At 41.3% G+C, this 27,630-nt stretch overlaps 1 protein-coding gene across 2 annotated transcripts in view; it reads left to right on the forward strand.

Moving 5' to 3' along the window:
* ZCCHC24 (zinc finger CCHC-type containing 24) overlaps nt 1-27,630 on the forward strand; it is a 365,856-nt gene that overhangs the window by 62,266 nt on the left and 275,960 nt on the right. For both annotated transcript variants that reach the window (XR_010085560.1, XM_063434179.1), the window contains exon 3: nt 21,587-21,751. Coding sequence is in view for 1 of the 2 variants with exons in the window: in XM_063434179.1 (XP_063290249.1) it covers nt 21,587-21,751 (165 nt within the window). In the remaining variant the exon portion in view is untranslated. The remainder of the gene's footprint in view (nt 1-21,586; nt 21,752-27,630) is intronic.

A 27,630-nucleotide genomic window follows, 5' to 3' on the forward strand; every position in this document is an offset into this window, starting at 1 on the left:
GTCATTTATATCCCGCCCCCTCCACACAGCCTGCGGCAGACACCAGTGAAGGAGGCTCCTCGGGCGGCAGTAAGCTGGGCGGGCGGTAAGCGGCTGGGCTGAACGGAGGCGCTTGCGCTCGGCTTAATAAAGTAGCCAGCTGGAGTGGAGCGCAGTGCGCTTCCCTCCAGCCGGACAGCCGGACAGCCTGACATTGCGCCCCCACGGCCGGTGCGCCCTAAGGCGGCCGCCTGGGCCGCCTTCTGGTAGCACTGGCCCTGCACCCAGGCCATTTCATTGAGATTAAGTGGTCTGGATGCCTGTAGTATCCCTTTAAGGCTTTAGGTCACCTTTTATGTATAATCCCCCCAAAAAACTTCCTCTTTCGATATACTGAATTTATACAGCTTCATGGGATGCAGCTTTACCTAAAGCCATCTGCTCTATTTAAGTTATTACTCACGCCATAAAGCTCAGGATTATCGAAATGTTTTGATAGGTGGCAAATAGATACAATGCTAGCTAACCCGCAACCTTTCGGAAGGTTTCCTGGCACTCATTCATGATGTCATAATCTTTTCTAGAATTCTCATGATTGAACTAGTCACATTGCTTTTATCATGCGCCAGTCTGTCCAAAGTAGATTGATAGAGTTTTTTTTCATATGACATATTGAAGGATTGAGTTTATCACATATCGCTATTTTGCAGATTGGTTGTGATATCAAAGAACAACTACATCCTGCAGTGGGATTCTGTAATTGCAAATAGACTGTTTATATTTTTTGTCAAGCTTAGGGAGCATGCCTTAAAATTAGTTATTTCAAATTATAGATAAAACTCTGCCTGAAATCCATATCATTATTGTGCCTACCAGGGCCGGTGCAAGGATTTTTGGGTACATAGGCGAAGATGCATTTTTCCGCCCCCTCCACCCCCCTTCCCCCCAATAAAAAAACATCTTCACCTATGTGCCTCTTAACCAGCCCCTCTCCTCTCCCCTACCATTAGTGGTCCCCTCCCTTCCCTGTCCCTTAGTGTTCTTCTCCCCTCCCGCCACTTTTCACTGTCCCTTGGTGTTTCTCTCCCATTCCCTCCCTGTCCCTTGGTGCATCCCACACCCCTTTAGTGGTCACACTCCCCTTCCTGGTGTGCCTCCTACCTCTATTGTTGCATTGCCGAGCAGAGCAGATCCCCTACAGGAGCTTCAGTTTTCTGTACCCGGCCGGACTGACAGGGAGTGCTCTCTCAGTGGGCACCTCCCGTCAGTCTGGCCAGGTACAGGAAACAGAAGCTCCTGTACCGCGCTCCGCTCCGCAATGCTACACTCAGTGGTTTATACACACTGACAGTCACACACTCAATGACAAACACACACACACACACACTGACAGACACACACTGATTGACACTCATTGACAGACACACTGATAGTCACACACAGACTCAATGACAAACATACTCTCACATACTCCAAACAACATTTGCTAAAAACACGGTTAGTGTCAATTTGACACATTTGATTTATCCAGTTTACAATGACCCAAAATCTGTATTACAAATAAATTATTAACATATTACTAAAACTAGTTTCTTAACTGGTCCTTTCTAACAATGACACGTTTTTTTCCAAATTAGTTTGCCTATGTTTCTAAACTAGTTAATCACAGTGACATTGGGTTTCTGTGTCGTGTCTAGGTAGAGAAATACATTTTGTGCATCTAACCAGTTGTATGTCAGCATTAGGGCCGCAAGAGCAAGCACCAAGATAAACATGTAGAGACACTATTGGCAGCCTGATTTCACAGAGGACAATAGGCATTGTCTACAACCTTCCTTCGCTGCCAAAATATATATTACTGGAATCAAAACTTTTTAAAAAGGCATCTGCTGTGGGTAATTTTACTCATAAGAAGGATCCAGAAAAGGTGGAAAAAATAAAAACACGCATAATATTCATGACAGAAGTAAATTCGGGATAGGGAATGGTATTGACAGAAAAGGCTGATAGAGACTTTACATGAGAGTGTATATAAAAATAAAAAAACTTGGACACCTCAGTATTCAGTCAAACATTGTTTACCATCTTTTTATGTTCTATATTAGAACAAAAAAATAAAAGTAGCAGTAACAGTACCATCGCACTCAGTGGGATCTAACACAGAAGTCATACAGGTCTGTAAAATATACAGAACTTCTTCATTATAAATACCAAAGCATGACGTAGCCAAAAAAAAAGGGTCCACAGAGGTTCTGTCGAGAAGTATTGAGTCTCTAGTGATCTAACAGGAACCCAGTGTCAAATCCCCATTGACCATTGTCCATTACATCATATGACAAGAGGGAGGAGGGATAGTGATGTGATGCCCAACGTGTACCCCCTTGTAATCCCACTATGCCACTCAGGTAAAGACACAAAGTGTACAGAGTCCCAGATGCTCTGGGGGAGGTGCCCAGTTTTAATAGAATCCCTGCCACAAGTATTCTTACACCAGTGCGCCCGTAAGAGGAAGACAAACTAGTATCACCAGTGTATTATAACTCAGTCCCATTTTATATAATACTAGAGTGACTGTAAGTATTTCTTTACTCTCAGACCATTTGATGAGGGAGTCGGAGTTAACTTACAACATGCTGATCATAAAATATATATATATATATATATATACATATATATATATATATTTTTAATTTCTTATCCCAAAGTTATCTTAAGTCTTTGGCAAACCCCCAGAGATTTGGCTCTTGCTATCCAGAGCATCTGGAAGCCATCAGTATAAACAATAGAGCACCCCCCCTATCCATACTCCAGTGAGACAGCAAGAGCAGAACATGAGAACTCCTAGCCTCCTGTGGACACCATGTGGTCTATTATTTCAAACTCGCAAACCTGTGTGCCTTCCTCTCTCCTTGTTTTACTTGGCACCGAGCTACCCCCTTTCCACAATAGAATCCAGCTGTCATTACGTTGTACATTAAGCTCCTAGCTACTAAAGTCCTGCAAGGTATGGCGGAGCGAAAAATTCCAATCCCATTTATCTTATACTATCTTGATTCTAGGATTCATACCAAGTAGAAGTTTATGTAAAATACCAGATTAGTGGAGAAAGAGCAGGACTCTCGGCTAAAAATAGGACTTTTTGTATTCTGTTTAAAGCAAGCATTATATGAAATTGTTTAGAAAAACCTTCTATTGTAATATTGTAATATATATTATTGCACTTTTAATATTTTTGTTATTATTATTTATAAAGCACCAACAAATTACACAGCTCTACAATGGGAGAATTAACAGACATGTATGTATTTGTAACAAAATGAATTGGGTGGACAGGGGTGTTGGCGCCCTGCTAAATTGGGCTTTTATTCTGCTTGTATCCCAGATAACGATTGAGTCGTGATTGAATGCAGTGTTTTGCCAATTACTTTACCATCCCATAGCTTGGATCTGGAAAAGTGCAATGTTCTAGCAAATCAACCAGTTTTCATACAGTTCAAATTACCTTTGGGATAATATTATAATTATAGCTAACTATTTACATAACACCATAGGATTTAACAAAATAAACCCAATGCACCCAAAAAAAATTCTCGCTTAACCAAATTTGTGTATAAGTACTGGATGTTACTTTTACCCAATTTAATGGTACTTACTGTATAGTCCTTGCAAGGTTGAAGGGCTAAGCTGGCTCTTTGAGGTTTACTGCAATAGATATTGCCTTTAGAACATTTAGCTAACATACTATGTCTAGATGTCCCATAACGAAAACTGAAAGCCAACAGGGTGACAATCAGGGCCGGACTGGGAAAAAAATTCAGCCCGGGCATTTTTTGTTCACAGCGGCCCACTTAAAAGGGGGCGGGGCCAGATAGGGTGTGTTTTGTCATCCCCAATGACATGCACGCCCCATCTCAAAGTGAGCATGTTGGTTCAATGCTCTTCCAGGGCATGAGAAAAAGGCCCTGTATTTGTTCTGCACAGTGCAAGCAAATTTAATAACATGCTTGCATTGTTTGCTTGAAACTTGTCTCAGGGGTTTCCATAATTGGGATACTCACTGTATCCCATTTATGGAGACACTGTGTTTGCTTACATGGAATCTAGTGTGTGCATAGGGTATCCAGAGTGTGTATGTCAGAAATGTAGTGTGTGTAGGTGGTGCAGCGTCTGTGTGTAGGGGATCTAGTGTGTGTTTGAAGGACTCAGGAGTGTGTATAGGAGATCTAGTGAGTGTGTGTGTGCGTGTATAGAGGATTCAGAGTGTATATAGAGATCTAGTGTGTGTATATCTGTAGATATCCAGAGTTGGGTAGGAATCTATGGATTGTCTGGAATTTAATGTGTTTAGGGGTGCAGTATGTGTGTGAGGGGTTCTGTAGTATATATACATATATGTTTGGTGTGTAGTATTGTGTGTGTGTGAGTGGTGCAGCGTGTTTGGGGGCTGCTGTGTGTGTGTGTGGTGTGTGTGTTAGGGTGCTGTGCGAGGGTGATGTGTTTTAGGGTGCTGTGTGAAGGTTCTGTGTGTGTGAGTGAGGGTGATGTGTGTTGGGGCGCTGTGTTAGGGTGCTGTGTGTGTTAGGGTGCTGTGTGTGTGTTAGGGTGCTGTGTGTGTGTTAGGGTGCTGTGTGTGTGTTAGGGTGCTGTGTGTGTGTTAGGGCGCTGTGTGTGTGTGTTAGGGCGCTGTGTGTGTGTGTTAGGGCGCTGTGTGTGTGTGTTAGGGCGCTGTGTGTGTGTGTTAGGGCGCTGTGTGTGTGTGTTAGGGCGCTGTGTGTTAGGGCGCTGTGTGTGTGTGTTAGGGCGCTGTGTGTGTGTTAGGGCGCTGTGTGTGTGTTAGGGCGCTGTGTGTGCGTTAGGGCGCTGTGTGTGCGTTAGGGCGCTGTGTGTGCGTTAGGGCGCTGTGTGTGCGTTAGGGCGCTGTGTGTGCGTTAGGGCGCTGTGTGAGGGTGATGTGTGTTAGGATGCTGTATGAGGGTGATGTGTGTTAGGATGCTGTATGAGGGTGGTGTGTGTTAGGATGCTGTATGAGGGTGGTGTGTGTTAGGATGCTGTATGAGGGTGGTGTGTGTTAGGATGCTGTATGAGGGTGATGTATCCTAAATAATACCCTAACACACATCACCCTCATACAATGATAATAATAAACATATATTTTAACCCCTCCAGTAGTTAAATCATTAGTATTACTAATGTGTTGGGGGAGGCAGGTAAATGCCAATATTGATGTGTGTTTTTTTTTTTTATATAATAAAAGTTTACAAAAAAAAAACAACAGACATTATACCCCCACCCTTAATTTCCTACCTATAGCCTGGAGGGGGGGGGGGGCTGCTGACATCCATCCCTGGTGGTCCTCGTGGTAAGTGAACTCTAGCCCTTTGGGGCTAGAGTTCACTCTCGCGAGACCCGGCCGGTTGCCATGGCAACGGACGGATCTCGCGAGAGAAACCCGGCGGAGCTGCAAGTTAGAGCTCCGCCGGGTCCTCTCTCCAGGCAGGCTGGCTCCCTCCCTCTCTCTCTCCCAGCCGGAGGCCGCGTTTGATTGCATGTGGGCCGGTGAGGGAGATCTTTGATCTCCCCACCGGCCCTTCATGCAACACAGCGGGGCCGGCGCTCGGATAGCGCCGGCCCTGCATAGACCGGCTGGATCTCCCCGGCCCGTGGCCATCGCGGCCCACCGGGCATTTGCCCGGTTTGCCCGATGGCCAGTCCGGGCCTGGTGACAATGAAAAGAATGGAAACAGCAGTGGCCAAGGCCAGTAAGGTATTGTCATGCATGAAAAAGGGCATTCATTCTCGGGACGAGAATATAATTTTGCCTCTTTATAAATCACTGGTAAGACCACATATTGAATATGCTGTGCAATTTTGGGCACCTGTTCTAAAGAAGGATATTATGGCACTAGAAAAAGTGCAGAGGCGGGCTACAAAATTAATAAAAGGAATGGAACATATCAGCTATGAAGAAAGGTTAACACATTTAAACCTATTTAGTTTAGAAAAACGTCGCCTGAGAGGGGATTTGATAACATTATACAAATATATTCGGGGCCAGTACAAACCATTGTGTGGAAATCTATTCACAAACCGGACTTTACATACGACATGAGGTCATGCGTTTAGACTGGAAGAAAGAAGATTTCGTCTAAGGCAAAGGAAAGGTTTTTTTTACTGTAAGAACAATAAGGATGTGGAATTATCTGCCTGAAGAAGTGGTTTTATCACAGTTCATACAGATGTTCAAACAGCTACTAGATGCATGCTTGCAAAAACAAAATATTCAAGGATATAATCTTTCAATGTAGGGTAATAATTGCTTGATCTAAGGATACATCTGACTGCCGTTCTGGGGTCAAGTAGGATTTTTTTTCCTAGCTTGTTGCAAAATTGTGCTTCAAACTGGGTTTTTTGCCTTCTTTTGGATCAACAGCAAAAATCAAACGTGAGGAAGGCTGAACTTGATGGACGCAAGTCTCTTTTCAGCTATGTAACTATGTAACCTTACAGTAGATTTTGCACAAAACTAACCTCAAAGGGAATGTCTGGCCAGCATATTTATCTACATTTTATGATGAAGGTAGATAAATGGGAAGACTGGTAGCATCACAGAAATGTATAAATGTCTTTTAGTCTTTCATGCCAGCTGTATTCTAAGGGTAGGATGACCGAGAAATGTATGCAATGGCGGAGGAACAGCACTACACACATGTAATGTGCGTCTCAACTGCACGCTCAACAGGGAAAAGGCAGGGCAAGGACTAACATTATTTAGAACACTTCAGCATAGTAGCTCAACAGTCTTTGTATTGCAAGTCATTGTTTTGCCCCAAAGCCCTTGTATTCAGAGTCAAATATGTTTATACAAACCATTGACTTGAACGACATGCACGTTTTCCAAAGGTGGCATCCTGAGATATAAACAAGTTAGATAATGTCTAGGTCAGGAGTCAGAAACAAATGGCACGTCTGTCATGCATGACACTCAAGGTGCCTTTGCATGGCACTTAAGGCTGCCAGAGCCAAACAGGCTCTTGCCTATCTGGAGTCCGAGTGGGATTTCAGATATCTGCTAGTGCAAACCAAGCGGTGATTGCAGGTTGTAAGGGACAATCCAAAATTTAGGCATTGCAGCCCTTAGAGGAAGTTTAGATCAATTCCTCCCAACTTGTGAACAGGACTCTGCACAGCAGCTATCGCAGCTCCAGCCTTTGACCTGCACCTGGCCAGCTGGTCCCCACTGGACATCAGGGAAGCCACCCACACTGCTAAATAAACACAGAGCTGCAGAAGAATCATCCCCCTTGTACAAATAATACAAATAGCCCACATACAAACACACACAGTACCCACAAACACAACACCACTGACAATCCACATACAAGCACACAACCCCACAAACAGCCTCACATGCAATACCATAACCAGCCCCACAAATACACACACCACCAAACACACTCTGTGACATATAATCCACGCACACAATCCCACAAGCAGCCCCCATTCATAGGTATCATACACAATACCACAAACTACTCATGAACATATATAACAACACATACACACAAACACAAAGCTACAAAGCAACTGCAGCACCCATAAATAACACAAGCAAATTACGACAACATGCACACCTCAATTTAAAAATTAGGACCGGCACGCCAATGGTCTTCAAGATTTTGTTTTAGCACAGAACTACTAAAAAGCTCACTCCCGTTTAGGTTATTGTTTCAACTATAGTGCCTGATACCCCAAAGGAAATGTTAATTAACAGAAGTATTTATATTCTTTGGAAATACTCAATTAGTTTCAGCAAAGCAGACATTGCTCAATATCAGTAATGCCACAAAAAAGTGTCAGGCATACTTAAAACATTGTTTAAACATGGTGGAAATTCACCAATGCATGAAGTAGATTTTTTTCATCAAGTGATATTCAAGTGTTCTATTTCTCTAAACACAAGGCATGGTTACGGAATATAAGTGGTATGCAGCTCACTTATTTTAAAGAACGTACGCTGATTTCTAATAGGTTTCTATCTTTATGTACGAGGCAAGGAAGGGGATCATAGAATTTGGAAGCCACAGAAGTTATTTTAACCAAGAGAAACTCTATCAAACTATTAGAATCTCTTTAAAGTGGTTTGGGAATTACAAGGTCATTAAATGTAACTTCACAAACTACCCATATAGGACTATTTTTTTTATTTTTAATATTAGTTATTGATACCTGCCTTGCTGCAAATGCATTGTCATTGATGGTCTTAACCTTAACAAAAAGAAGACCAGAAATACAATCTGTGCAAAACATTACCCAGACATATTTCCGGTTTTCATTCACAAGGACCAATTCACAAACTCTGAATCATAAACTCTAAACCTCTGTCCATTCCAGAACAGCCTGGTACTTGCAGCATGTACCACATATACGTATTTTCCTTTCATGGTGTTATTGTGTCCACTTTCAGCACTATGGTATATGATATTGTCCCAAATACTCAACAAATGTTCTCCCTTGTTGGGTCATCTGCATTACAGAAACAGAAAAACCTCCTCTCTGCCACACAAACACAAAAGACCCAACGTAAATTACAAAATGTTATCTTGGTAAATTTATTGAGCCTAAAATTAGACTTCACTTTAAAACACTTTTGTCACCAAGTAAGGTTATTCACTAAAGTATCAATGTTTCGGTGAATTCAAAGTATTTAGCTTAAAATTTGAAATGCACTTTGAAAACCTGACAATTGACTGTAAATAATCTGGTAAACCATAAATCATAAAGGGCTGCAGCAGGTTTTGAAAGGAAAATAAATACCAATTTCTATTTTCCCAGAGTTTGATTTTTCCACCCTGGAGCTCACGGTTTAGACACAGCCCCAGGGTATCAACCTTTACAAACCACACACCACAGTGAAATCTTCACCAGAGAGGATCTAAGGCAAACCACACACACCCACACAGGACATGTAGTGGAGATCATATCTGCTTCCAACCACAGCACTGATTAAAATAAGGCAAGCCTTCTGATGCTGTGAGTCCTTTAACCAGAACTTTGATAAGGACTTGTTAGATCGTTGCACTGAGCAGCAGTGAGTATGCTAGATTGCCAACTCCACATGGGCATTGAGCAAACATGCAGTAAAGTGTTTTTTTTTTCACATAGGCCTTCCAATTTTCCCAATTTTGGCAGGACAGTTCCAATTTTCGGGTCATGTCTCTCTGGTCTGACTTAGCCCCTGGTATACCGACTTTGGAGTGTCCCTACAAAGCATCATTAGACATGCTTGCACTATTTTCAGGGTACAAGGACCCTGTAGAGTGTGATTTTAGTTGGCATTCACTCACGTTTGGCTGGCCTGTCAATTCTATGGGCGAAACGAACCCTATAGGCAGAACATGTGAATTTCACTGGCCCGCCTCCTTTTTCTTCCATTGCTATCCTGTGGGTCACGATTTTACACATTATTATTATTATCATTATTATTATTATTTATATAGCGCCAGCAAATTCTGTAGCACTGTACATCAGCATCATATGTACAATGCAAAATTTTTGCCATTTTTTTTCTAGTATCCCTTTTTTTTTTTTTTTTTTTAACCAACAAACAAACATAAGCATTTCTCAGTCTCAAAACAAGTCTCAAAAACATTCCATCGGAAGTTGGCAATAGGGAAAAATATTGTGATTGTAGAAACTATCAAAGGAGGGGTGTTTTATAATTGTCCCTATCTATCAGAAGACAATTCTGTGCATGAATTTACTGTTTTGTGACCTTGGCTTTATTGACCATGCTTGATTTCTGTTATCCTGACCTTGGCTTGACTATTGATTCAGCGTATCTCTGCATACCCCAGCCTTTCTCTTGTTTACTCTGTTTGTATACAGTTTATCTGTCTTCGGTACTAGCATGGCCAGTCTAAGGACTGTTATATCTTTCTTTACGGTTTCTTTACGGTTTGTTTGTTAGGTTATCTCTATATCTGACAATGTCATCGTCACTTATTCCAGAAGGAAAATGGATGCAAAATCATTGAACTTTTTGTTGAACGGTTGTTTTGCTAAACTAATCCATAATTTGCATAAACTGACAGTAATGAGGTGAAATCTGTATGACTATCTTGACATTCGCTGTTTATGTGAATTATACTTGTGATTGTATTTTCTGGTTGTACGTAAGTAAAGAATTTAAAAATAAAATGCATGAATTTTCCAAGGATTCATCCTATCTCTTTGTATGTTGCACAACTCGCCTTGTATAATTCTTGGTCAGAAGTACGCAGGTAGCTCGTTTGGACAGACTCTTCTTCTCATACTACACAATAAATTCTTCCTTCCAAAACGTTGGCACATTTTGGGTACGTTTTGCTAAAACAAGGATGTGGGATCATAAATATTCATAGATTGTAAACATTTTTGAGCGGGTCCTTTTTCACCTCATGTTATTAGTTTGTAGGTCAATTACTTGTTTTCAAATATCCCCATTCTATAATTGTAAAAGTGCTACAGACTATGTTGGTGCTATATAAATTCTAAGCGATTTCACCTTTGTGGACACCTACTGATAATGGAAATTATTATTTTCTCTAAACCAATCTATCTTTGTGATATTCTTCACCTGAGTCCAGGCCTGGACTGGCCATCGGGCATACCGGGCAAATGCCCTGTGGGCCGTGATGGCCATGGGCCGAGGCCAGCAGGGGAGATCACCATTACACACACTGCACCCTCACACACAGCACACTAGATCCCTATACACAGTCTGAATCCTCTATACACATACATACACACACACGATGGTCCTTTACTTACTAGATCCCCTACACACACACTGCACCATCTACACACACTACATTCCTGACATACAAACTCTGGATCCCCTATGCACACACTACATTCATTGTAAGCAAACACATACTACATTCTCTAAACACACACTCTCTACAACCCCTACACACACTATGTCACCTATACACACACACAATACAGCCCGTATACACACACTCGCTACATCTCCTATACACACTATGCCCCCTGTACACACACACTCTACAGCCCGTAAACACATATATTGCACCACAAACACAAATTAAATCGACCTATTTACACAATACCACACCACAATCAGCTCACTCTACACACACGCAATCCCACAAACAGACTCCAAACACATGCACCATACGCTTTCCTGGCCCTTTTGTCTTCTGGTATCCTACTTATGGAGACACCAGAGACAAGTTAAAAGCAAATACAAGCATGTTATTAAATTTGCTTGCGCTGCTCAGAACAAATACAGGGCCTTTTTCTCATGCTAGAGCTCTTCAGCAGGGCTCTGCGCATTAAACCAACATGATCACTTTGAGAGGGGGCGTGCTTGTCGTTAGTGATGACAAAACACACCCTCTCTGGCCCCGCTCCCTTCTCAAGGGGGCCGCTGTGATTGACAAATGCCTGAATATTTTTCCCAATCCGGCCCTGCCTGAGTCTAAACGTGCCTGCATTCTATAAAACATGTGAACTCTTTAACTGCCAGTTTAGCATTTGCAGGGTTTATTTGTCTTTATTAGTACAAACTGCACAAGCTAACATTTATGCAGGACCAGTGGATCCCACCAAAAAAATGCACTGGATAGAACATGGTCACACAAAAATGTTTTCTGGTCTGCATTAAGCTCACAAGCTCATTGTTAACCAGTCCTGTGCTATTGTAAACAGAATGTTTAAAGTACAAATATTTAAGAGATAATATGGTCGATTGACGATTCTTGATTCTCAGAAGGCCTGGGGAGTATGGTCCTGCTACAGCAGGAGGGGATGACTAATTTGCAGTGGTATTTTAAGCCAAACGTATAGGCCACAGCCTGCTTATTGCAGTTTTGTACAGTTTCAGGCCCTTGTTGTCACTCCCTAGGGAACATAACTGGCTTTAATTTGCTAGGGGCTGGAAGCTTGCATGAGTGTGTATATTATGCATTGGGATTCTTTATTTCCACGCCCTGACTTCTTTCACCACAGTGTACGTCAATATTGTTAGCACATTTTTTTTTGTTTGTTTAACTTTAAACAAAAGGGATCCCGTGAACTTTATTTTAACATCTAGAAAGCTAGTCTACAATCATGAATAGAAGGTTATATACATTATACAGCACTCTCTATGGGTAGATACATGGATCACGCACTCCTAAGAGACTCACAAAAGATGTTGGTGTGTCCATTTCCTCCCCGTGTTAAAACCTGTTTCCTCATAGTTTGTCCTTTTAACTATGAAAGTCCTATAGATGCAGCCCCACGAAATTTAGTATCTAATTATCTAATACCAAGATATAGGATTAATAAATGCAAAAATAGATATGTATGTAAGCATTTTGCGGGTGTTAGGATAGCACCTCACAATAACCTAAACTTTTTTTTATTTTTATTTATTTTTATTCTTTATTTTTAAGGTGCAGGAGTAATATGTAAGCTTACAATGCCACAATAGCTTAGGTAAGCACACACATTAATAAGCATATTAATACAGAATATGGCATTGTTGGTTTCAGCACATTTTAAGTAATAAAAGCTATGTCAAGCTAAGCATACCTGTCTAGATAGAGGACTGAATCAAATTTAATATATCAGACGAGAGGCTTCCTAAGACAGGGTAAGTGAGAACAGTAGCGATATAGTCGTTAAAGTATTCAAAAAAGTTTGAACAAAAAGGAATGGTGCCACTGGTGCACGCTGTTGTTGAGAAATATGAGGAGTAGAGGCAAGCCCCAAAACCACAGACCCCTTGCCTAAACACAAAAAATATAGCAATACACTATAATCCCACATGGTCACTCAGCTTATGCCTTGGAAGGGAGGCAGGCGATTCTCTGGTAATTCAGTCCACTGGACTGTGGAGAGGTACTTTGTCAGCACCAATTGTAGATGTGGGACCGCACTGCACTGCCAGATATCCTGCCAAATGCAACTTTTGGAACCAGGCCTCCAGACAGTCCCACAGCACGTTGTAGGCAATGCTGAGCGAAGGCTCCCTGGTTGTATGATGTGCGCTGGTTAGTGTGGTCAGAGTAGTCATGACGGTGAGACTTGGTAGAGGGTAGTCCATTAAGTAGTGCCTGCTTTGACCTTCGTCCACGCTCTCTCACCATCCAGGAGAGATGTCAGGGAGACATGGCTGGGTCTCTACTGCCTGGAGCTTGAGTCTGGGCTGCCATTTCTGGTCTTGCAGACAGAGCAGTCGCAGTTCGGGCATTGATTCTGACCCGAAATGTTGTGCACAGGTTGTCAAACTCCTCCAGCAGAAAGTTTAGATGAATTGGCTTCTGCACGGTGATGGCCATCTTAGGGAGCAGGCCTCTGACACTAAGTTTGCAGTTAACTGGTAATTCTATTTGCCGGGGCCAAGGGGCACATTAGTGGGGACCAAGATAACTACCGCCAGCCATGTCCGGACTGGGAACTAAAAGCAACCTTGGAAAAAAATTATTTACCAGCCCAATAATGCGTCGCGCCCAGGGCTCGAGTCCTGCAGGAACGCGTGGGAACGGCGTTCCTGCACTTTTTTCACAGCAGGAACGCCGTTCCCCCTGCAGGCACTCAGGGGGCGGCAAAAAATGCCGCCCCCAAATGCCCTCTCTTCCCCCTGTCATGGGGGGGCCACCTGATTGCCCCCCCTCCTCACCCCCGGCGGGCGGCTCTCTCCCTGTCACACGCGGCGAGGGAGCTGTGTCCTCTCTGCTCCCTCTCGCCGCGTGGGTTGTCTGCTGATGCCGGGAGCCGGAATATGACGTCATATTCCGGCTCCCTGCATCAGAAAACGGCGCGCGGCGAGAGGGAGCAGAGAGGACACAGCTCCCTCACCGCGTGTGACAGGGAGAGAGCCGCCCGCCGGGGGGGAGGAGGGGGGCAATCAGGTGGCCCCCCCATGCCAGCCTCACTGCAGCCCCACTGGACCCCAGGGACCCATCCATGCCAGCTTTCCTGAAAGGTAGGGAGGCTGGGTGGGTGGGCAATGTTTATTTGAATAATTTGAATATATGTATGTCTGTTAGTGTATGTGTATGTATGTCTGTGTGTATGTCTGTTAGTGTATGTGTGTGTATGTCTGTTAGTGTATGTGTATGTATGTCTGTGTGTATGTCTGTTAGTGTATGTGTATGTATGTCTGTGTGTATGTCTGTTAGTGTATGTGTATGTATGCCTGTGTGTATGTCTGTTAGTGTATGTGTATGTATGTATGTGTGTATGTCTGTTAGTGTATGTGTATGTATGTCTGTGTGTATGTCTGTTAGTGTATGTGTATGTATCTGTGTGTATGTCTGTTAGTGTATGTGTGTGTATGTCTGTTAGTGTATGTCTGTGTGTATGTCTGTTAGTGTATGTGTATGTATGTATGTGTATGTATGTCTGTGTGTATGTTTGTTAGTGTATGTGTGTGTATGTATGTCTGTGTGTATGTCTGTTAGTGTATGTGTATGTATGTCTGTTAGTGTATGTGTATGTCTGTTAGTGTATGTGTGTGTCTGTTAGTGTATGTCTGTTAGTCTATGTATGTGTGTATGTCTGTTAGTGTATGTCTGTTAGTGTATGTGTATGTATGTGTGTGTGTATGTCTGTTAGTGTATGTATGTATGTGTGTGTGTGTATGTCTGTTAGTGTGTGTGTGTGTGTATGTCTGTTAGTGTGTGTGTATGTCTGTTAGTGTATGTGTGTATGTCTGTTAGTGTGTGCGTGTGTGTGTATGTCTGTTTGTGTGTGTGTATGTCTGTTAGTCTATGTATGTGTATGTTAGTTCATGTCTGTTGGTGTATGTATGTGTGTGTTTGTGTCAGTGTGTGTGTGTGTGTGTGTATGCGTGTATTTACGTCTGTTATCATATGTACGTGTGTGTGAGTGTATGTGCTTCTGTTAGTGTATGCATGTTTGCGTGTATGTGCTTCTGTTAGTGTACGCATGTGTGTGTGCGTATGAGTGTATGTATGTGCTTCTGTTAGTGTATGCATGTTTGCGTGTATGTGCTTCTGTTAGTGTATGCTTCTGTTAGTGTATGCACATGTTTGCCTGTATGTGCTTCTGTTAGTGTATGTTTGTAAGTGTCTGTCAAATCAGTGAGAGTCTGTTTGTCATTTAGTGTGTGTGTGACTATTAGTGTGTGTCTGTCAGTGTGTTTGTGTGTGTCTCTCTGTCAATGAATGAGTGTGTGTCAGTGAATGTGTGTGTGTGTCAAATCAGTGACGTCTGTGTGTTTGTCACGTAGTGTGTGTGTTACTGTCAGTGTGTATCTGCCAGTGTGGGTGTCTGTCAGAGTGTGTGCTTAGAGGGACACTATAGGCACCCAGACAATTTCAGCTAATTGAAGTGGTCTGGGTGCAGTGTCCCAGTCCCCTTAAACCTGCAAGTGTAATTATTGCAGTTTCTCAGAGACTGCAATAATTACCTTGAGGGGTAACTCCACCTCTAGTGGCTGTCTATCAGACACTAGAGGGACTTTCGGGTGGTTAGGTGACCAAAAGTCGCCTAACTGATGCTGGACGTCCTCACCCCTGTGCATGAGGACATCCAGCATCTGCTAAATACCCATAGGATTTTAACCCCATCAGTGTCGAATGAGGGAGGGGGGGCACTACAGGGAATTATAGTGCCAGGAAAACAGCTTTGTTTTCCTGGCACTATAGTATTTCTTTAAAAGGAGCAGGAAAAGGTGGAGTCTAAAGAGGAAGGGGTGGGTTCTTAATCAGGAAGCGGTGCGCCCTTGACAGGAAGGGGTGGTAAATTTAGATTAGGGGGTGCTCCGGTATAGTCATGCCTAGGGCAGCACAAAATTAAAATACACCACTGTGTGAGTGTCTGAGTATGTGTGTGCGTCTGTGAGTGTCTGAGTGTCTGAGTGCATGTGTGTGTCTGTGAGTGTATGTGTGTGCACGCGTTTATATATGCATACGAGTGGGGGTTTTTTTTGGTGGGGGAGAGTTCCCACACTTTTTTCCCCAGGACTTGACCCCTGGTCGCGCCAGCATAGTGTGCTGATACAGAGTTAGAAAAGATAACTTAAAATTAAAACTTATTACTCCAGCGTGAAAAAAAGCACTCATAGGCTTCAAAAAAAATAAAAGTGCTGATTTATTTTAAGCAGACATGCCTTTGCATGTAATCAATGTTTCAGTCCAACTACCTTGACATATTAAGGAAAGTTTGGTAACGGGACTGAATGATGAATGTATGTAGTGCACAACTGTAAATAATGACGTTATCTTGTTTATTTCGAAGTCCTGTGGGTGCGTTCTTCACTTTAACCCCTTAAGGACCAAACTTCTGGAATAAAAGGTAATCATGACGTGTTACACATGTCATGTGTCCTTAAGGGGTTAAATATGTTATTGTGCTGGAGTATGCACCTAGCCACAAGACTGGGCCAATATCTGCTCATTACATATGGTACATATTAATGACATTTCTCTGTGTATTATGCATATATAAATGCACATTAATATATGTGTAAATATTATAGGCATAATTATATATATATATATATATATATATAACAAATACACACATTAATATACATGTCATAAATAAATATAGCCCCTATGTTTGTCTCTTTCTACTTCCAGCCCCTCTATGTGCTTCTTTGTCGTCCCCCCAGTCCCTCTGTATGTTTCTTTCTCTGCCTCACTGCTCCTCTGTGTCCATGTCTCCCCTCTCCTTCCCAGTCTCTCTCTTCCTCCTCTGTCTCTTCTTCCCCTCCCCTTGTGTCTCTCTCTTCCCCCTGTTTCTTTCTCCCCCCTCCCCTATGTGTCTCTCTCCCCCTCTGCCTCTTTCTCCCCCTCCCCATGTGTCTCTCTCTTTTCTCCCCCTCCCCCTGTGTGTCTCTTCATCTGTGTCTCTCTCTTCCCCTCTGTCTCTTTCTCCCCCCTTTCCCTGTGTCTCTCTCTCCCCCTCTGTCTCTTTCTCCCCCCTTTCCCTGTGTCTCTCTCTCCCCCTCTGTCTCTTTCGCCCCCCTTCCCTGTATCTCTCTCCCCCTCATCTCTCTTCACCTCTGTCTCTTTCTCCCCCTCCACCATCTCTCTTTTCCCTTTTTCTCCCCCTGTGTCTCACTCTTCCCCCTCTGTCTCTTTCTCCCTCCTTTTCCTATTTCACTCTCTTCCCCCCTCTGTCTCTTTCCTTCCCCTCCCCCTGTGTCTCTCTTTATCCCCCCCGTCTCTTTCTTCCCTCTTCCCCTGTGTCACTCTCTCCCCCTCTGTCTTTTTCCTTCCCCTCCCCCTCTGTCTCTCTCTATTCTCCCACTGTCTCTTTCTCCCCCTCCCCTTGTGTCTCTCTATTCCATTTCTGTCTCTTTCTTGCCCCTCCCATTTACCAAAAGAAGTCAGAGGGGTCCGGCCGCATTCTACGCTGGTGGCGCCGGGCATGCTCTCTCTTTCAGTCCTCCTATGCTGACAGCTCACTGCTGTCAGCATTAGTGAGTGTGCCGCCAGACCGACTAGGCGGCCACCCAGCCCAGCGGCACCAGTGTGGAACGCGGCTGGCCCCCTCAGATTATGCTACTGGACCGGCCACCCAGTGGCACCTACATGCGCAGCCCCCAGGTGCCACGGTCCACTGGGAAATTTCCCAGTATCCCGGTGGGCGAGAGGGCCCTTATGAGGCAGGAACAAAGCTTCAACATTTTATTTAATATTTTATTTTATTTAATATTTGCAGAATCCATGATGGCCCTGTCATAATGTCACCGACAGACTGGATCCAACAGGCACATTTAAGGAAAGCAAATACTAATATAAGCATATTACCGGACTTTAGAATGGCCGGATTAAACGCACCAAAAATAGTACAAGACAAGCCGAGGTCAGGGTTACAGAATACAGAAGAAATGTTAGGAAAAGGCTGAAGGTCAAGAACAATCGGAAGGGAGAATAGTCAAAGATGAGCCAAGGTCAAAATGACAATAGAAGAAATAAACGCGTTCTCGGATAAACCGCAAATTGGAAACAGGGCATCAAAAAATAGGCAAGGTAAGTTCCAAAAGGCTAAGAAGAGTTCCATTTGGTTGCTGGGACCTGGTGATGCCAAAATGTGCGTGCATGTTGATGAAGTAACGACATCCGGTCCGGCTGTGTGATGGGGACAAACTTAGGAAGGTCCCTGGCTTAGTCATCTAAACTGTATGTAAAATAATATACAAATAATTTTACATATTTGAGAATGAAAACTATATAAATTACTTTCTCAGATTCAAAGGCATGCAACTCTTGTGCCTATAGCTTCCGGACTTTAAGACTTTAAGTAGGTTTAAGTAGTTAGTATCATGTACATGTTATTTTTGGTTGAGTAAAATAAGACTAATATAAGGTTCAAGAGGGTATAGACCACACTTTTAAAGTGCCACATGATCATTTAAAACTTTAAGATTCAAATTATTTACAACTATCCAAGCATAATTTTACAATTCTGTTTATTTACAGTTCGCTTGGAGAGACATCTGGCAGTGCATTAAATCCATGTTTTGTTAATAGCGCTAGTGTTATGCAATGTCACATGTCATCCACAAAACAGTCATTCATCAGGTGTGCAAAAAAAGTATTCTTAGAATACTATACTTAGACTATACTTAGAATTTGTAAAGTTATTTTGGAGTCTGTTATTTCACTGATCTTTATTTGGCAATCAACTGATGTTTAGAGCTTGTATTCGTTTCATTGATTGTCCTGTGGTGGAACTCCTGTACTCTAAATGAGTAGCTCTGCCAAATCTGCTTCATGGTTGCTATCAGGGATCCTGCGTTCGCTGAGAATTTCTTCCATCCTGGACCAAGCAAACACCACTCTCCTTCCAGGGAGGTATTGTCCCATCTGCCTCTTCAGCTTCTCTCCCAGCCAGGTATCATTAGCCTCTGCCTACACTGTGACCAGCTACTGCCTTTAGAAAGGCACTTGTGGCGCTCGAGTCTAGCTTATTTACCTTGTCCCGAGAATCAGACACCAAATGAGCCAGCCAAAAGGTCCAAAGACTCTCTTACTGGGATCCCTAAATAAATCAACCAGGACACCCAGTTCCCAATGGAACTAACACACAAAGCTTTATTTTCTCTCAGGACTAGCCCGTAATCGCATTCCATTAACCCTAGTGACCAGACCACTTTTCAATTTTCTTACCGTTTTGGACCAGGGCTGTTTTTACATTTCTGCGGTGTTTATGTTTAGCTCTAATTTTCCTCTTATTCATTTACTCTACCCACACAAATCATATACCATTTTTCTCACCATTAAATGGTCTTTCTAAAGATACCATTATTTTCATCATATCATATAATTTACTATTAAAAAATTACAAAATATGATGAAGAAATGTAAAAATAAGAAGCACATGGAGAGACAAAACACATAAAAAAGCTAGGTGCAAACCATATAAACACTCCCTCAGGTGTTCAAAGTATCCAAACATCCATGAACTACAGAATGCACACTATAATCACTTATGAGTAAAAAATGCAATTTATTATGTTCATAAATGGTACCTCACAAATAATACAAAAATCAGAAAACAAAATGACAGTAGCAAGGGCAAATACAATAGCAAATAGTACAATACCAACAAGGCTCCACACAGCCCTAGGACAGAAGCACGAGGCACAAGACCCCCAACGTTTCGGCAACCAACTGCTGCCTTTATCAAGGGTAACTGATAAACTGATAAAGGCAGCAGTTGGTTGCCGAAACGTTGGGGGTCTTGTACCTTTATTTTTTTTATTTTTTTTACTTTTTTCACCAGCAGGGGACTGCATGTCAGTTCAGGCAGTTCCCCTGCTGGCAGCACTGTGGACACCTATTGCGGCCATGTAACCACTCTTTTAGAGCTGGGGGTCCTAAATTACAGAAGAAGACCGATTGCCAGCGGGGGAACGGCGGCGATCGGTAAGTACATGGAGGGGGAGGGAGGGAGAGGGGGGAAGGGGAGAGGGAAGGAGGGAGAGAGGGGGAGGGAGAGGGAGGGAGGGAGAGGGAGGGAGGGAGGGAGGGAGGGAAGGAGAGGGAGGGAGGAAGGAAGGAGAGGGAGAGAGGGAGGGAGGGAGGGAGAGGGAGGGTAGGGGTTAATTTAAAAAAATAAATACAATTTTTTACTTTTCCTGAGTGCCTCAACCCCTGCCTGATGGCTTCAGATGCTCTGTTCTACACTTTGTGAAATGCACAGTGTATTTAATGACAATATTAAAAGAAACACTATAGTTTCGGGAATACAAACATTCCTGAGACTATAGACCTGAATGGCTGCTTAGGTGACTGGCCCCCCTCCGATCGCAGTAAAATCTTTATTTTACTCACCTTTTCTCCTATACCGCGCCGTTCTTGTCGCTGCTGGCCAATCGTTGCTCCACCTGACCATGGTGGAGATCATCAATCCTGATGAATGATTTCAGCCAATCCAATGCTTTCCCCAGCAGCCAATGCATCTCTTTGGGGAACATTCAGTGCCTCCATGCAGAGCATAGAGACTGAGAACATTAAATTCAATTATCTATTTTGAGGAACTAATTTTGATTCTTGAATATCCTCTGTCCCAAATAGAAATCAGTTGGAATTGAGACGCATCTAACTTTGGGCCTAAAACTAGGTGTAAACTCGAGTTGGTACTATCACAACCTCTAACTTATTAATAATGTTTAGGTTTTTCTGTTACATACATTACTATGCTGTTACTCCATCCCCCTCTTTTATGGCATTGCCCTTCTCTGACAAATTTTTATAGTTAGAACTTATGATAATTGTACAGAATCCAACTTCACACGGTACATGCAGTAAATAGCCAATTACCACCCATCATTGGGACAACATCTGACGCCTAAAAAATAATATGACTTTAGAAGAAGTAAATTGTAGTGAATAAATCAATGCAAAATATGCAAAGCGTGTTGTTTTCACTATATTTCAGGACATAAACCTTTAACTACTATCGATTACTCTGGTTCTTGTAGAAGGAAAAATTGTCAATCCTGGATTCATTTATTAATGTTATGTTTCCTAGGATTTTAACATGACCCCGCAAGAAAAAATAATAACTTTATATTACCAAATATCTTTCATTTTTGGATATCTACCAAACCCCTAACATATTTGGCATAACGGACCTGAGAATATGCACTGTAAATGAGCCACAAAGGAAAAATGAAAAACAATGGTGTGCTATTTTATTATCCATGTTAAATCAAGTCACTCAACACTCACGGAGACATGGAATGCTATGTACAGTAGTCAGTGGGTTAAATGTGACATTTGCTGTTTAGCCTCTCTTGAGTAAAAGAGGTTGAACACTCCATTGTTTATGTAGAACACAAAACTAAAACATATTAGAGTGTTTGGAAAATGGAAACTGAAATAGAATCAAATACATAGATATTTATATATGTTATATATAATTTCCATAGGGTGCACAAAACAGGAGAAAATTATTGAGTATATAGGCCTGGAAAAAATATTTTTAAAGCTAGGGCACTCAGATAAGAGAGGTCTACTAGTTTTGTTTTATTATCATCACAGTGCAACCTTTGAAATTGGGCTTCTAGTGAATTACGAAACATTACGATATATTCCTACATACTTATCATAAATGTGTATCTTTTGACAAACAGGCTCGTCCAAAAGGTGAAGGACTAACCCCATACCAAGGAAAGAAGCGATGCTTCGGGGAATACAAGTGCCCAAAGTGCAAAAGAAAATGGATGAGTGGAAATTCTTGGGCTAATATGGGTCAAGAATGCATAAAGTGTCACATCAACGTATACCCTCACAAACAGGTAGGTCAAAGGCAATGCAGACTTAGTTCGACTGGCTCAACTCATCTAACTCTGGTTCTTTTGATTCAATTAAAGGAAACTTGGGGTTGAAATTATGATGACTATATTCTTGGTAGAAAATCAGGTGTTTATTGTACTTTTTGTTTGTTTTTAAAAGAATGTTCTTAGCCCTCTCAATGGTCCCAATTTCAGAGTTGGGAGGACGCAACTATGGACGCAATACTGGCAGCAATGATTTGGGGCGATAGTTAGATACCAAAGTATTGTCATTGCTTTTATGTATAGGTACTACTTTTGCAGTCTTCCAAAGTTTGTGTATGTATCCTGCCACCAGGAATTCATTGATAAGGGTAGTGACAGGTTTAGCAATTGCTGGTGCACTAAGCTTCAGCAACATTGCTGGGATTTGATCTGGTCCACACTGTTTTTTCATTTTAAAATTATTAAAATGTTTATTAATGACACTAACAGGCACCGGTCTAAAGTTGAATTTCTCTATATGAGGATTTTGAAGATGTGGCAGGGCCTCATCTGTATTTGTGGTCTGAAAATGAGTGTTATTTGTTATCTTAGCAACCAGAGGGGTAGCACATGCAACAAAATATTCATTAAAGGCATTTGCTACATCTAGGGGATGGTGCAGTGTTTGGTTGCCCATTTTGACAGTGGAGGGTTGGGAGTGGATTGTGGGGGTTTGTATTCTATTTGTGATTTTCCAACTATGCCATCCAACTGTTTTCTTATTGGTTTCTGCCCTGCACAGCTCCTTCACTGTCTTCTCACTAGAGCAGGGCAGGACTAGGAGAATCAGTATTCTGTCTCCATGTACAATTTTCAGACATTTACGCTTTGTATAATTCATTTTGATGTTGTTGGTTTGCTTTTATCATGAAATCAGAGAGTTGCCAATGATTATTAAAAAGGTAACTTCAGAAGGTATTTAGAAGACTTTAGAAGGTATTGAGGACAAATTGCACAATGTTCCATCAAAATATTGAGTAATGTTTTATAACCCGTCCATGATTGGTGCTTTCCAGGACTTTGTTCAGGCTCGTTTGATTTCAACTTGGTCTTGTGATACTGTTTGTTTATATACGCTCTGTAACAAACTTGACATCAACATTTTCAGGCCTTCTTTCTAAGGGCGTATTCATATTGAAATCATCTGACACTTAGGTCGCGATTTATAAAGCTTTCCGAATGATTCAATACGGTTAGGAAACCCCTTCCAAATATATGTAAGGATTTCTTGTGTTTTCTCCTATTTTATTTATGGACTGTTTTGCAATTTGTTATCTGTGTTTCTCTATGTCATTTATTTCTGTATTTTTGTACCCAGCACTGTGAATTCTTTTTGTCAGATTAAATGTTTACTTAATCAGCTTGTGTCTTTGTTCTCTATGAGCTCACTCTTCTGAGGAAAGCTGAGGTAAACACATTACCAAAAGGGTTAATTATAGATGTCTGATCAGTAAAGTAAGGTTGTGATACTATAATTCTACTGTGCGTGGGGTAACCTAAGATGCTGGATATAAAGTCTTGGTGGTGGCAGTAAAGTGTGTACTAGGGTGTTAGTGTAGACGTGACTGCAGGGGTTAATGTAGTGGTTGCTGTGACTAGCAACAGGTAACCTGGGGTCTGGTGTCATAGACCCTTTCACTTCCACACTCTCCCCACTGTCTCAGCTGGGCCAATAGCCCACGTTCGTGACATGACCTTTAATGGTGACCTCTGTAGATAAGTAATTTGGAAAGTTTTTCTCACAGTATTAAATGATCTATTGGAAAGCTTATAAAATCGAGGCATTTAAATTGAACACAGGTGGACTCTATACATCAATCGATATGGCATCTAAAGGCTATAATTTTTTGTGGTTGTTTTGTTTACTTATCTTTAGTGCAACAATTAAAACTAGTTTGCGCGTTCAAAATGTTAGGTTTGTTGTGAAAATTAAATTGCAAAAATCCCTATGAAACCATTTCTAATTACAAGTTGTAGCACAACAACATGTTAGGTAATGACTAGTTATGCAAGGCACTGTAGTACTGAATCAGTGTCGAAAATGAAAGTTGAACGGATATTGGATGAATTGCAGATTGTTGTTTTTTTGTTGTTTTTTGTGAATAACAGAACAGGAAAAGCTTAATGCAAAACAGTCACATATGTTAAGCATGATCAGAATGTTTCTGTCTTTTTTATTATTATTATCATCATTAGCATTTATATAGCTCCAAGATATTCTGAAGTGTTTTACAATAATATAAAGGGGGGTATTTAACAATAGATGAGACAATTACAAATGGTTACAGAAACAATAGGTTGATGAGTAGTGATGTCCCGAACGGTTCGCTGGCGAATAGTTCCTGGCGAACATAGCTTGTTCGCGTTCGCCACGGATGGCGAACATATGTAATGTTCGGTCCGCCCCCTATTCGTCAACTTTGACCCTGTTCCTCACAGTCAGCAGACACATTCCAGCCAATCAGCAGCAGACCCTCCCTCCCAGACCCTCCCACCTCCTAGACAGCATACAATTTAGATTAATTCTGAAGCTGCATGAATTTTTTTATTTTTATTTTGTATTATTATTATTTTTTTTTGTGTGTGTTTGTGTTTATTATACGTTATCTCCCATAGCCAGTAACCTGTGTTTATTATACATTATCCCTTGATAAAGGCAGCCAGTTGGTGCCGAAACGTTGGGGGGTTTGGTGACTCGTGTATCTGTCTGAGGCTTGTAAGGATTTTTGTGGTAATTTATTACTATTATTTTATTGTATCTGCCTTTACTTCTGTTACTTTGTTTACATTCATTTTTTCTTATATGTTTACATTCTGGTACTTTTTTGTACATAATAAAATTTTAATATTTTTTTGAGATTGTTATGGTGTGCTTTCTATATCCTATATACATTTGAATATTTAAAGCACTTGAGGGAGTGCTTATATGGTTTGCACCTGGCTGTTCTTATATTGTTTTGTCTCTCCATGTGCTGTTGATTTGAGAATATTATACATTATCCCGCCATACCCAGTAAACTGTGTTTATTATACATTATCCCCCCATAGCCAGTAACCTGTGTTTATTATACATTATCCCCCCATAGCCAGTAACCTGTGTTTATTATACATTATCCCCCATAGCCAGTAACCTGTGTTTATTATACATTATCCTCCATAGCCAGTAACCTGTGTTTATTATACATTATCCCCCATAGCCAGTAACCTGTGTTTATTATACATTATCCCCCCATAGCCAGTAACCTGTGTTTATTATTAGTGATGTACCGAACAGAGATACTGAGTGTAATGCAGGGATACTGTGTGTAATAAAGAGATACTGTGTGTAATACAGAGATACTGAGTGTAATATAGAGATATTGTGTGTAATACAGAGATACTGAGTGTAATACAGGGATACAGTGTGTAATATAGAGATATTGTGTGTAATATAGAGATACTGAGTGTAATACAGGGATACTGAGTGTAATACAGAGATACTGAGTGTAATACAGGGATACTGTGTGTAATAGAGATACTGAGTGTAATACAGGGATACTGTGTGTAATACAGGGATACTGACTGGAATATAGAGATACTGTGTGTAATACAGAGATACTGAGTGTAATATAGGGATACGGTGTGTAATATAGAGATACTGTGTGTAATACAGAGATACTGAGTGTAATACAGGGATACTGTGTGTAATACAGGGATACTGTGTGTAATACAGAGATATTGAGTGTAATACAGGGATACAGTGTGTAATACAGAAATACTGAGTGTAATACAGGGATACTGTGTGTAATATAGAGATACTGTGTGTAATACAGAGATACTGAGTGTAATACAGGGATACTGTGTGTAATATAGAGATACTGGTGTGTAATACAGAGATACTGAGTGTAATACAGGGATACAGCGTGTAATACAGGGATACTGTGTGTAATGCAGGGATACTGTGTGTAATATAGAGATACTGGTGTGTAATACAGGGATACAGTGTGTAATACAAGGATACAGTGTGTAATACAGAGATACTGAGTGTAATACAGGGATACTGTGTGTAATATAGAGATACTGAGTGTAATACAGTGATACTGTGTGTAATATAGAGATACTGAGTGTAATACAGGGATACTGTGTGTAATATAGAGATACTGATTGTAATACAGGGATACAGTGTGTAATACAGGGATACAGTGTGTAATACAGAGATACTGAGTGTAATACAGGGATACTATGTGTAATATAGAGATACTGAGTGTAATACAGGGATTCTGTGTGTAATATAGAGATACTGAGTGTAATACAGGGATACTGTGTGTAATATAGAGATACTAAGTGTAATACAGGGATACTGTGTGTAATACAGGGATACTGAGTGTAATATAGAGATACTGTGTGTAATACAGAGATACTGAGTGAAATACAGGGATACTGAGTGAAATACAGGGATACTGTGTGTAATACAGGGATACTGTGTGTAATACAGGGATACAATGTGCAATACAGGGAAACTGAGTGTAATATAGAGATACTGTGTGTAATACAGAGATACTGAGTGTAATACAGGGATATTGTGTGTAATATAGAGATACTGTGTGTAATACAGAGATACTGAGTGTAATACAGTGATACTGTGTGTAATATAGAGATACTGAGTGTAATACAGGGATACAGTGTGTAATACAGGGATGCAGTGTGTAATACAGAGATACTGAGTGTAATACCGGGATACAGTGTGTAATACAGGGATACTGAGTGTAATACAGGGATACTGTGTGTAATACATGGATACTGAGTGTAATATAGAGATACTGTGTGTAATACAGAGATACTGAGTGTAATACAGGGATTCTGTGTGTAATATAGAGATACTGTGTGTAATACAGGGATACTGTGTGTAATACGGGGATACTGAGTGTAATATAGAGATACTGTGTGTAATACAGAGATACTGAGTGTAATACAGGGATACTGTGTGTAATATAGAGCTACTGAGTGTAATACAGGGATACTGTGTGTAATACAGGGATACTGAGTGTAATATAGAGATACTGTGTGTAATACAGAGATACTGAGTGTAATACATGGATACTGTGTGTAAAATAGAGATACTGAGTGTAATACAGGGATACAGTGTGTAATACAGGGATACTGTGTGTAATATAGAGATACTGAGTGTAATACAGGGATACAATGTGTAATACAGGGATACAGTGTGTAATACAGGGATACTATGTGTAATACAGAGATACTGAGTGTAATACAGGGATACAGTGTGTAATACAGAGATACTGAGTGCAATACAGGGATACAGTGTGTAATACAGGGATACTGTGTGTAATACAGAGATACTGAGTGTAATACAGGGATACTGTGTGTAATATAGAGATACTGAGTGTAATACAGGGATACTGTGTGTAATACAGGGATACTGAGTGTAATATAGAGATACTGTGTGTAATACAGAGATACTGAGTGTAATACAGGGATACTGTGTGTAATATAGAGATACTGTGTGTAATACAGAGATACTGAGTGTAATACAGAGATACTGCATGTAATACAGAGATACTGAGTGTAATACAGGGATACTGTGTGTAATACAGGGATACTGAGTGTAATATAGAGATACTGTGTGTAATACAGGGATACGGTGTGTAATATAGAGATAATGTGTGTAATACAGAGATACTGAGTGTAATACAGGGATACTGTGTGTAATACAGAGATACTGTGTGTAATATAGAGATACTGAGTGTAATACAGGGATACAGTGTGTAATACAGGGATACAGTGTGTAATACAGAGATACTGAGTGTAATACAGGGATACTGAGTGTAATACAGGGATACAGCTTGGAGAGGGGCAGT

This window comes from Pelobates fuscus, chromosome 10, assembly GCF_036172605.1.
Source record: "Pelobates fuscus isolate aPelFus1 chromosome 10, aPelFus1.pri, whole genome shotgun sequence".
In the NCBI taxonomy this organism is placed as follows: domain Eukaryota; kingdom Metazoa; phylum Chordata; class Amphibia; order Anura; family Pelobatidae; genus Pelobates; species Pelobates fuscus.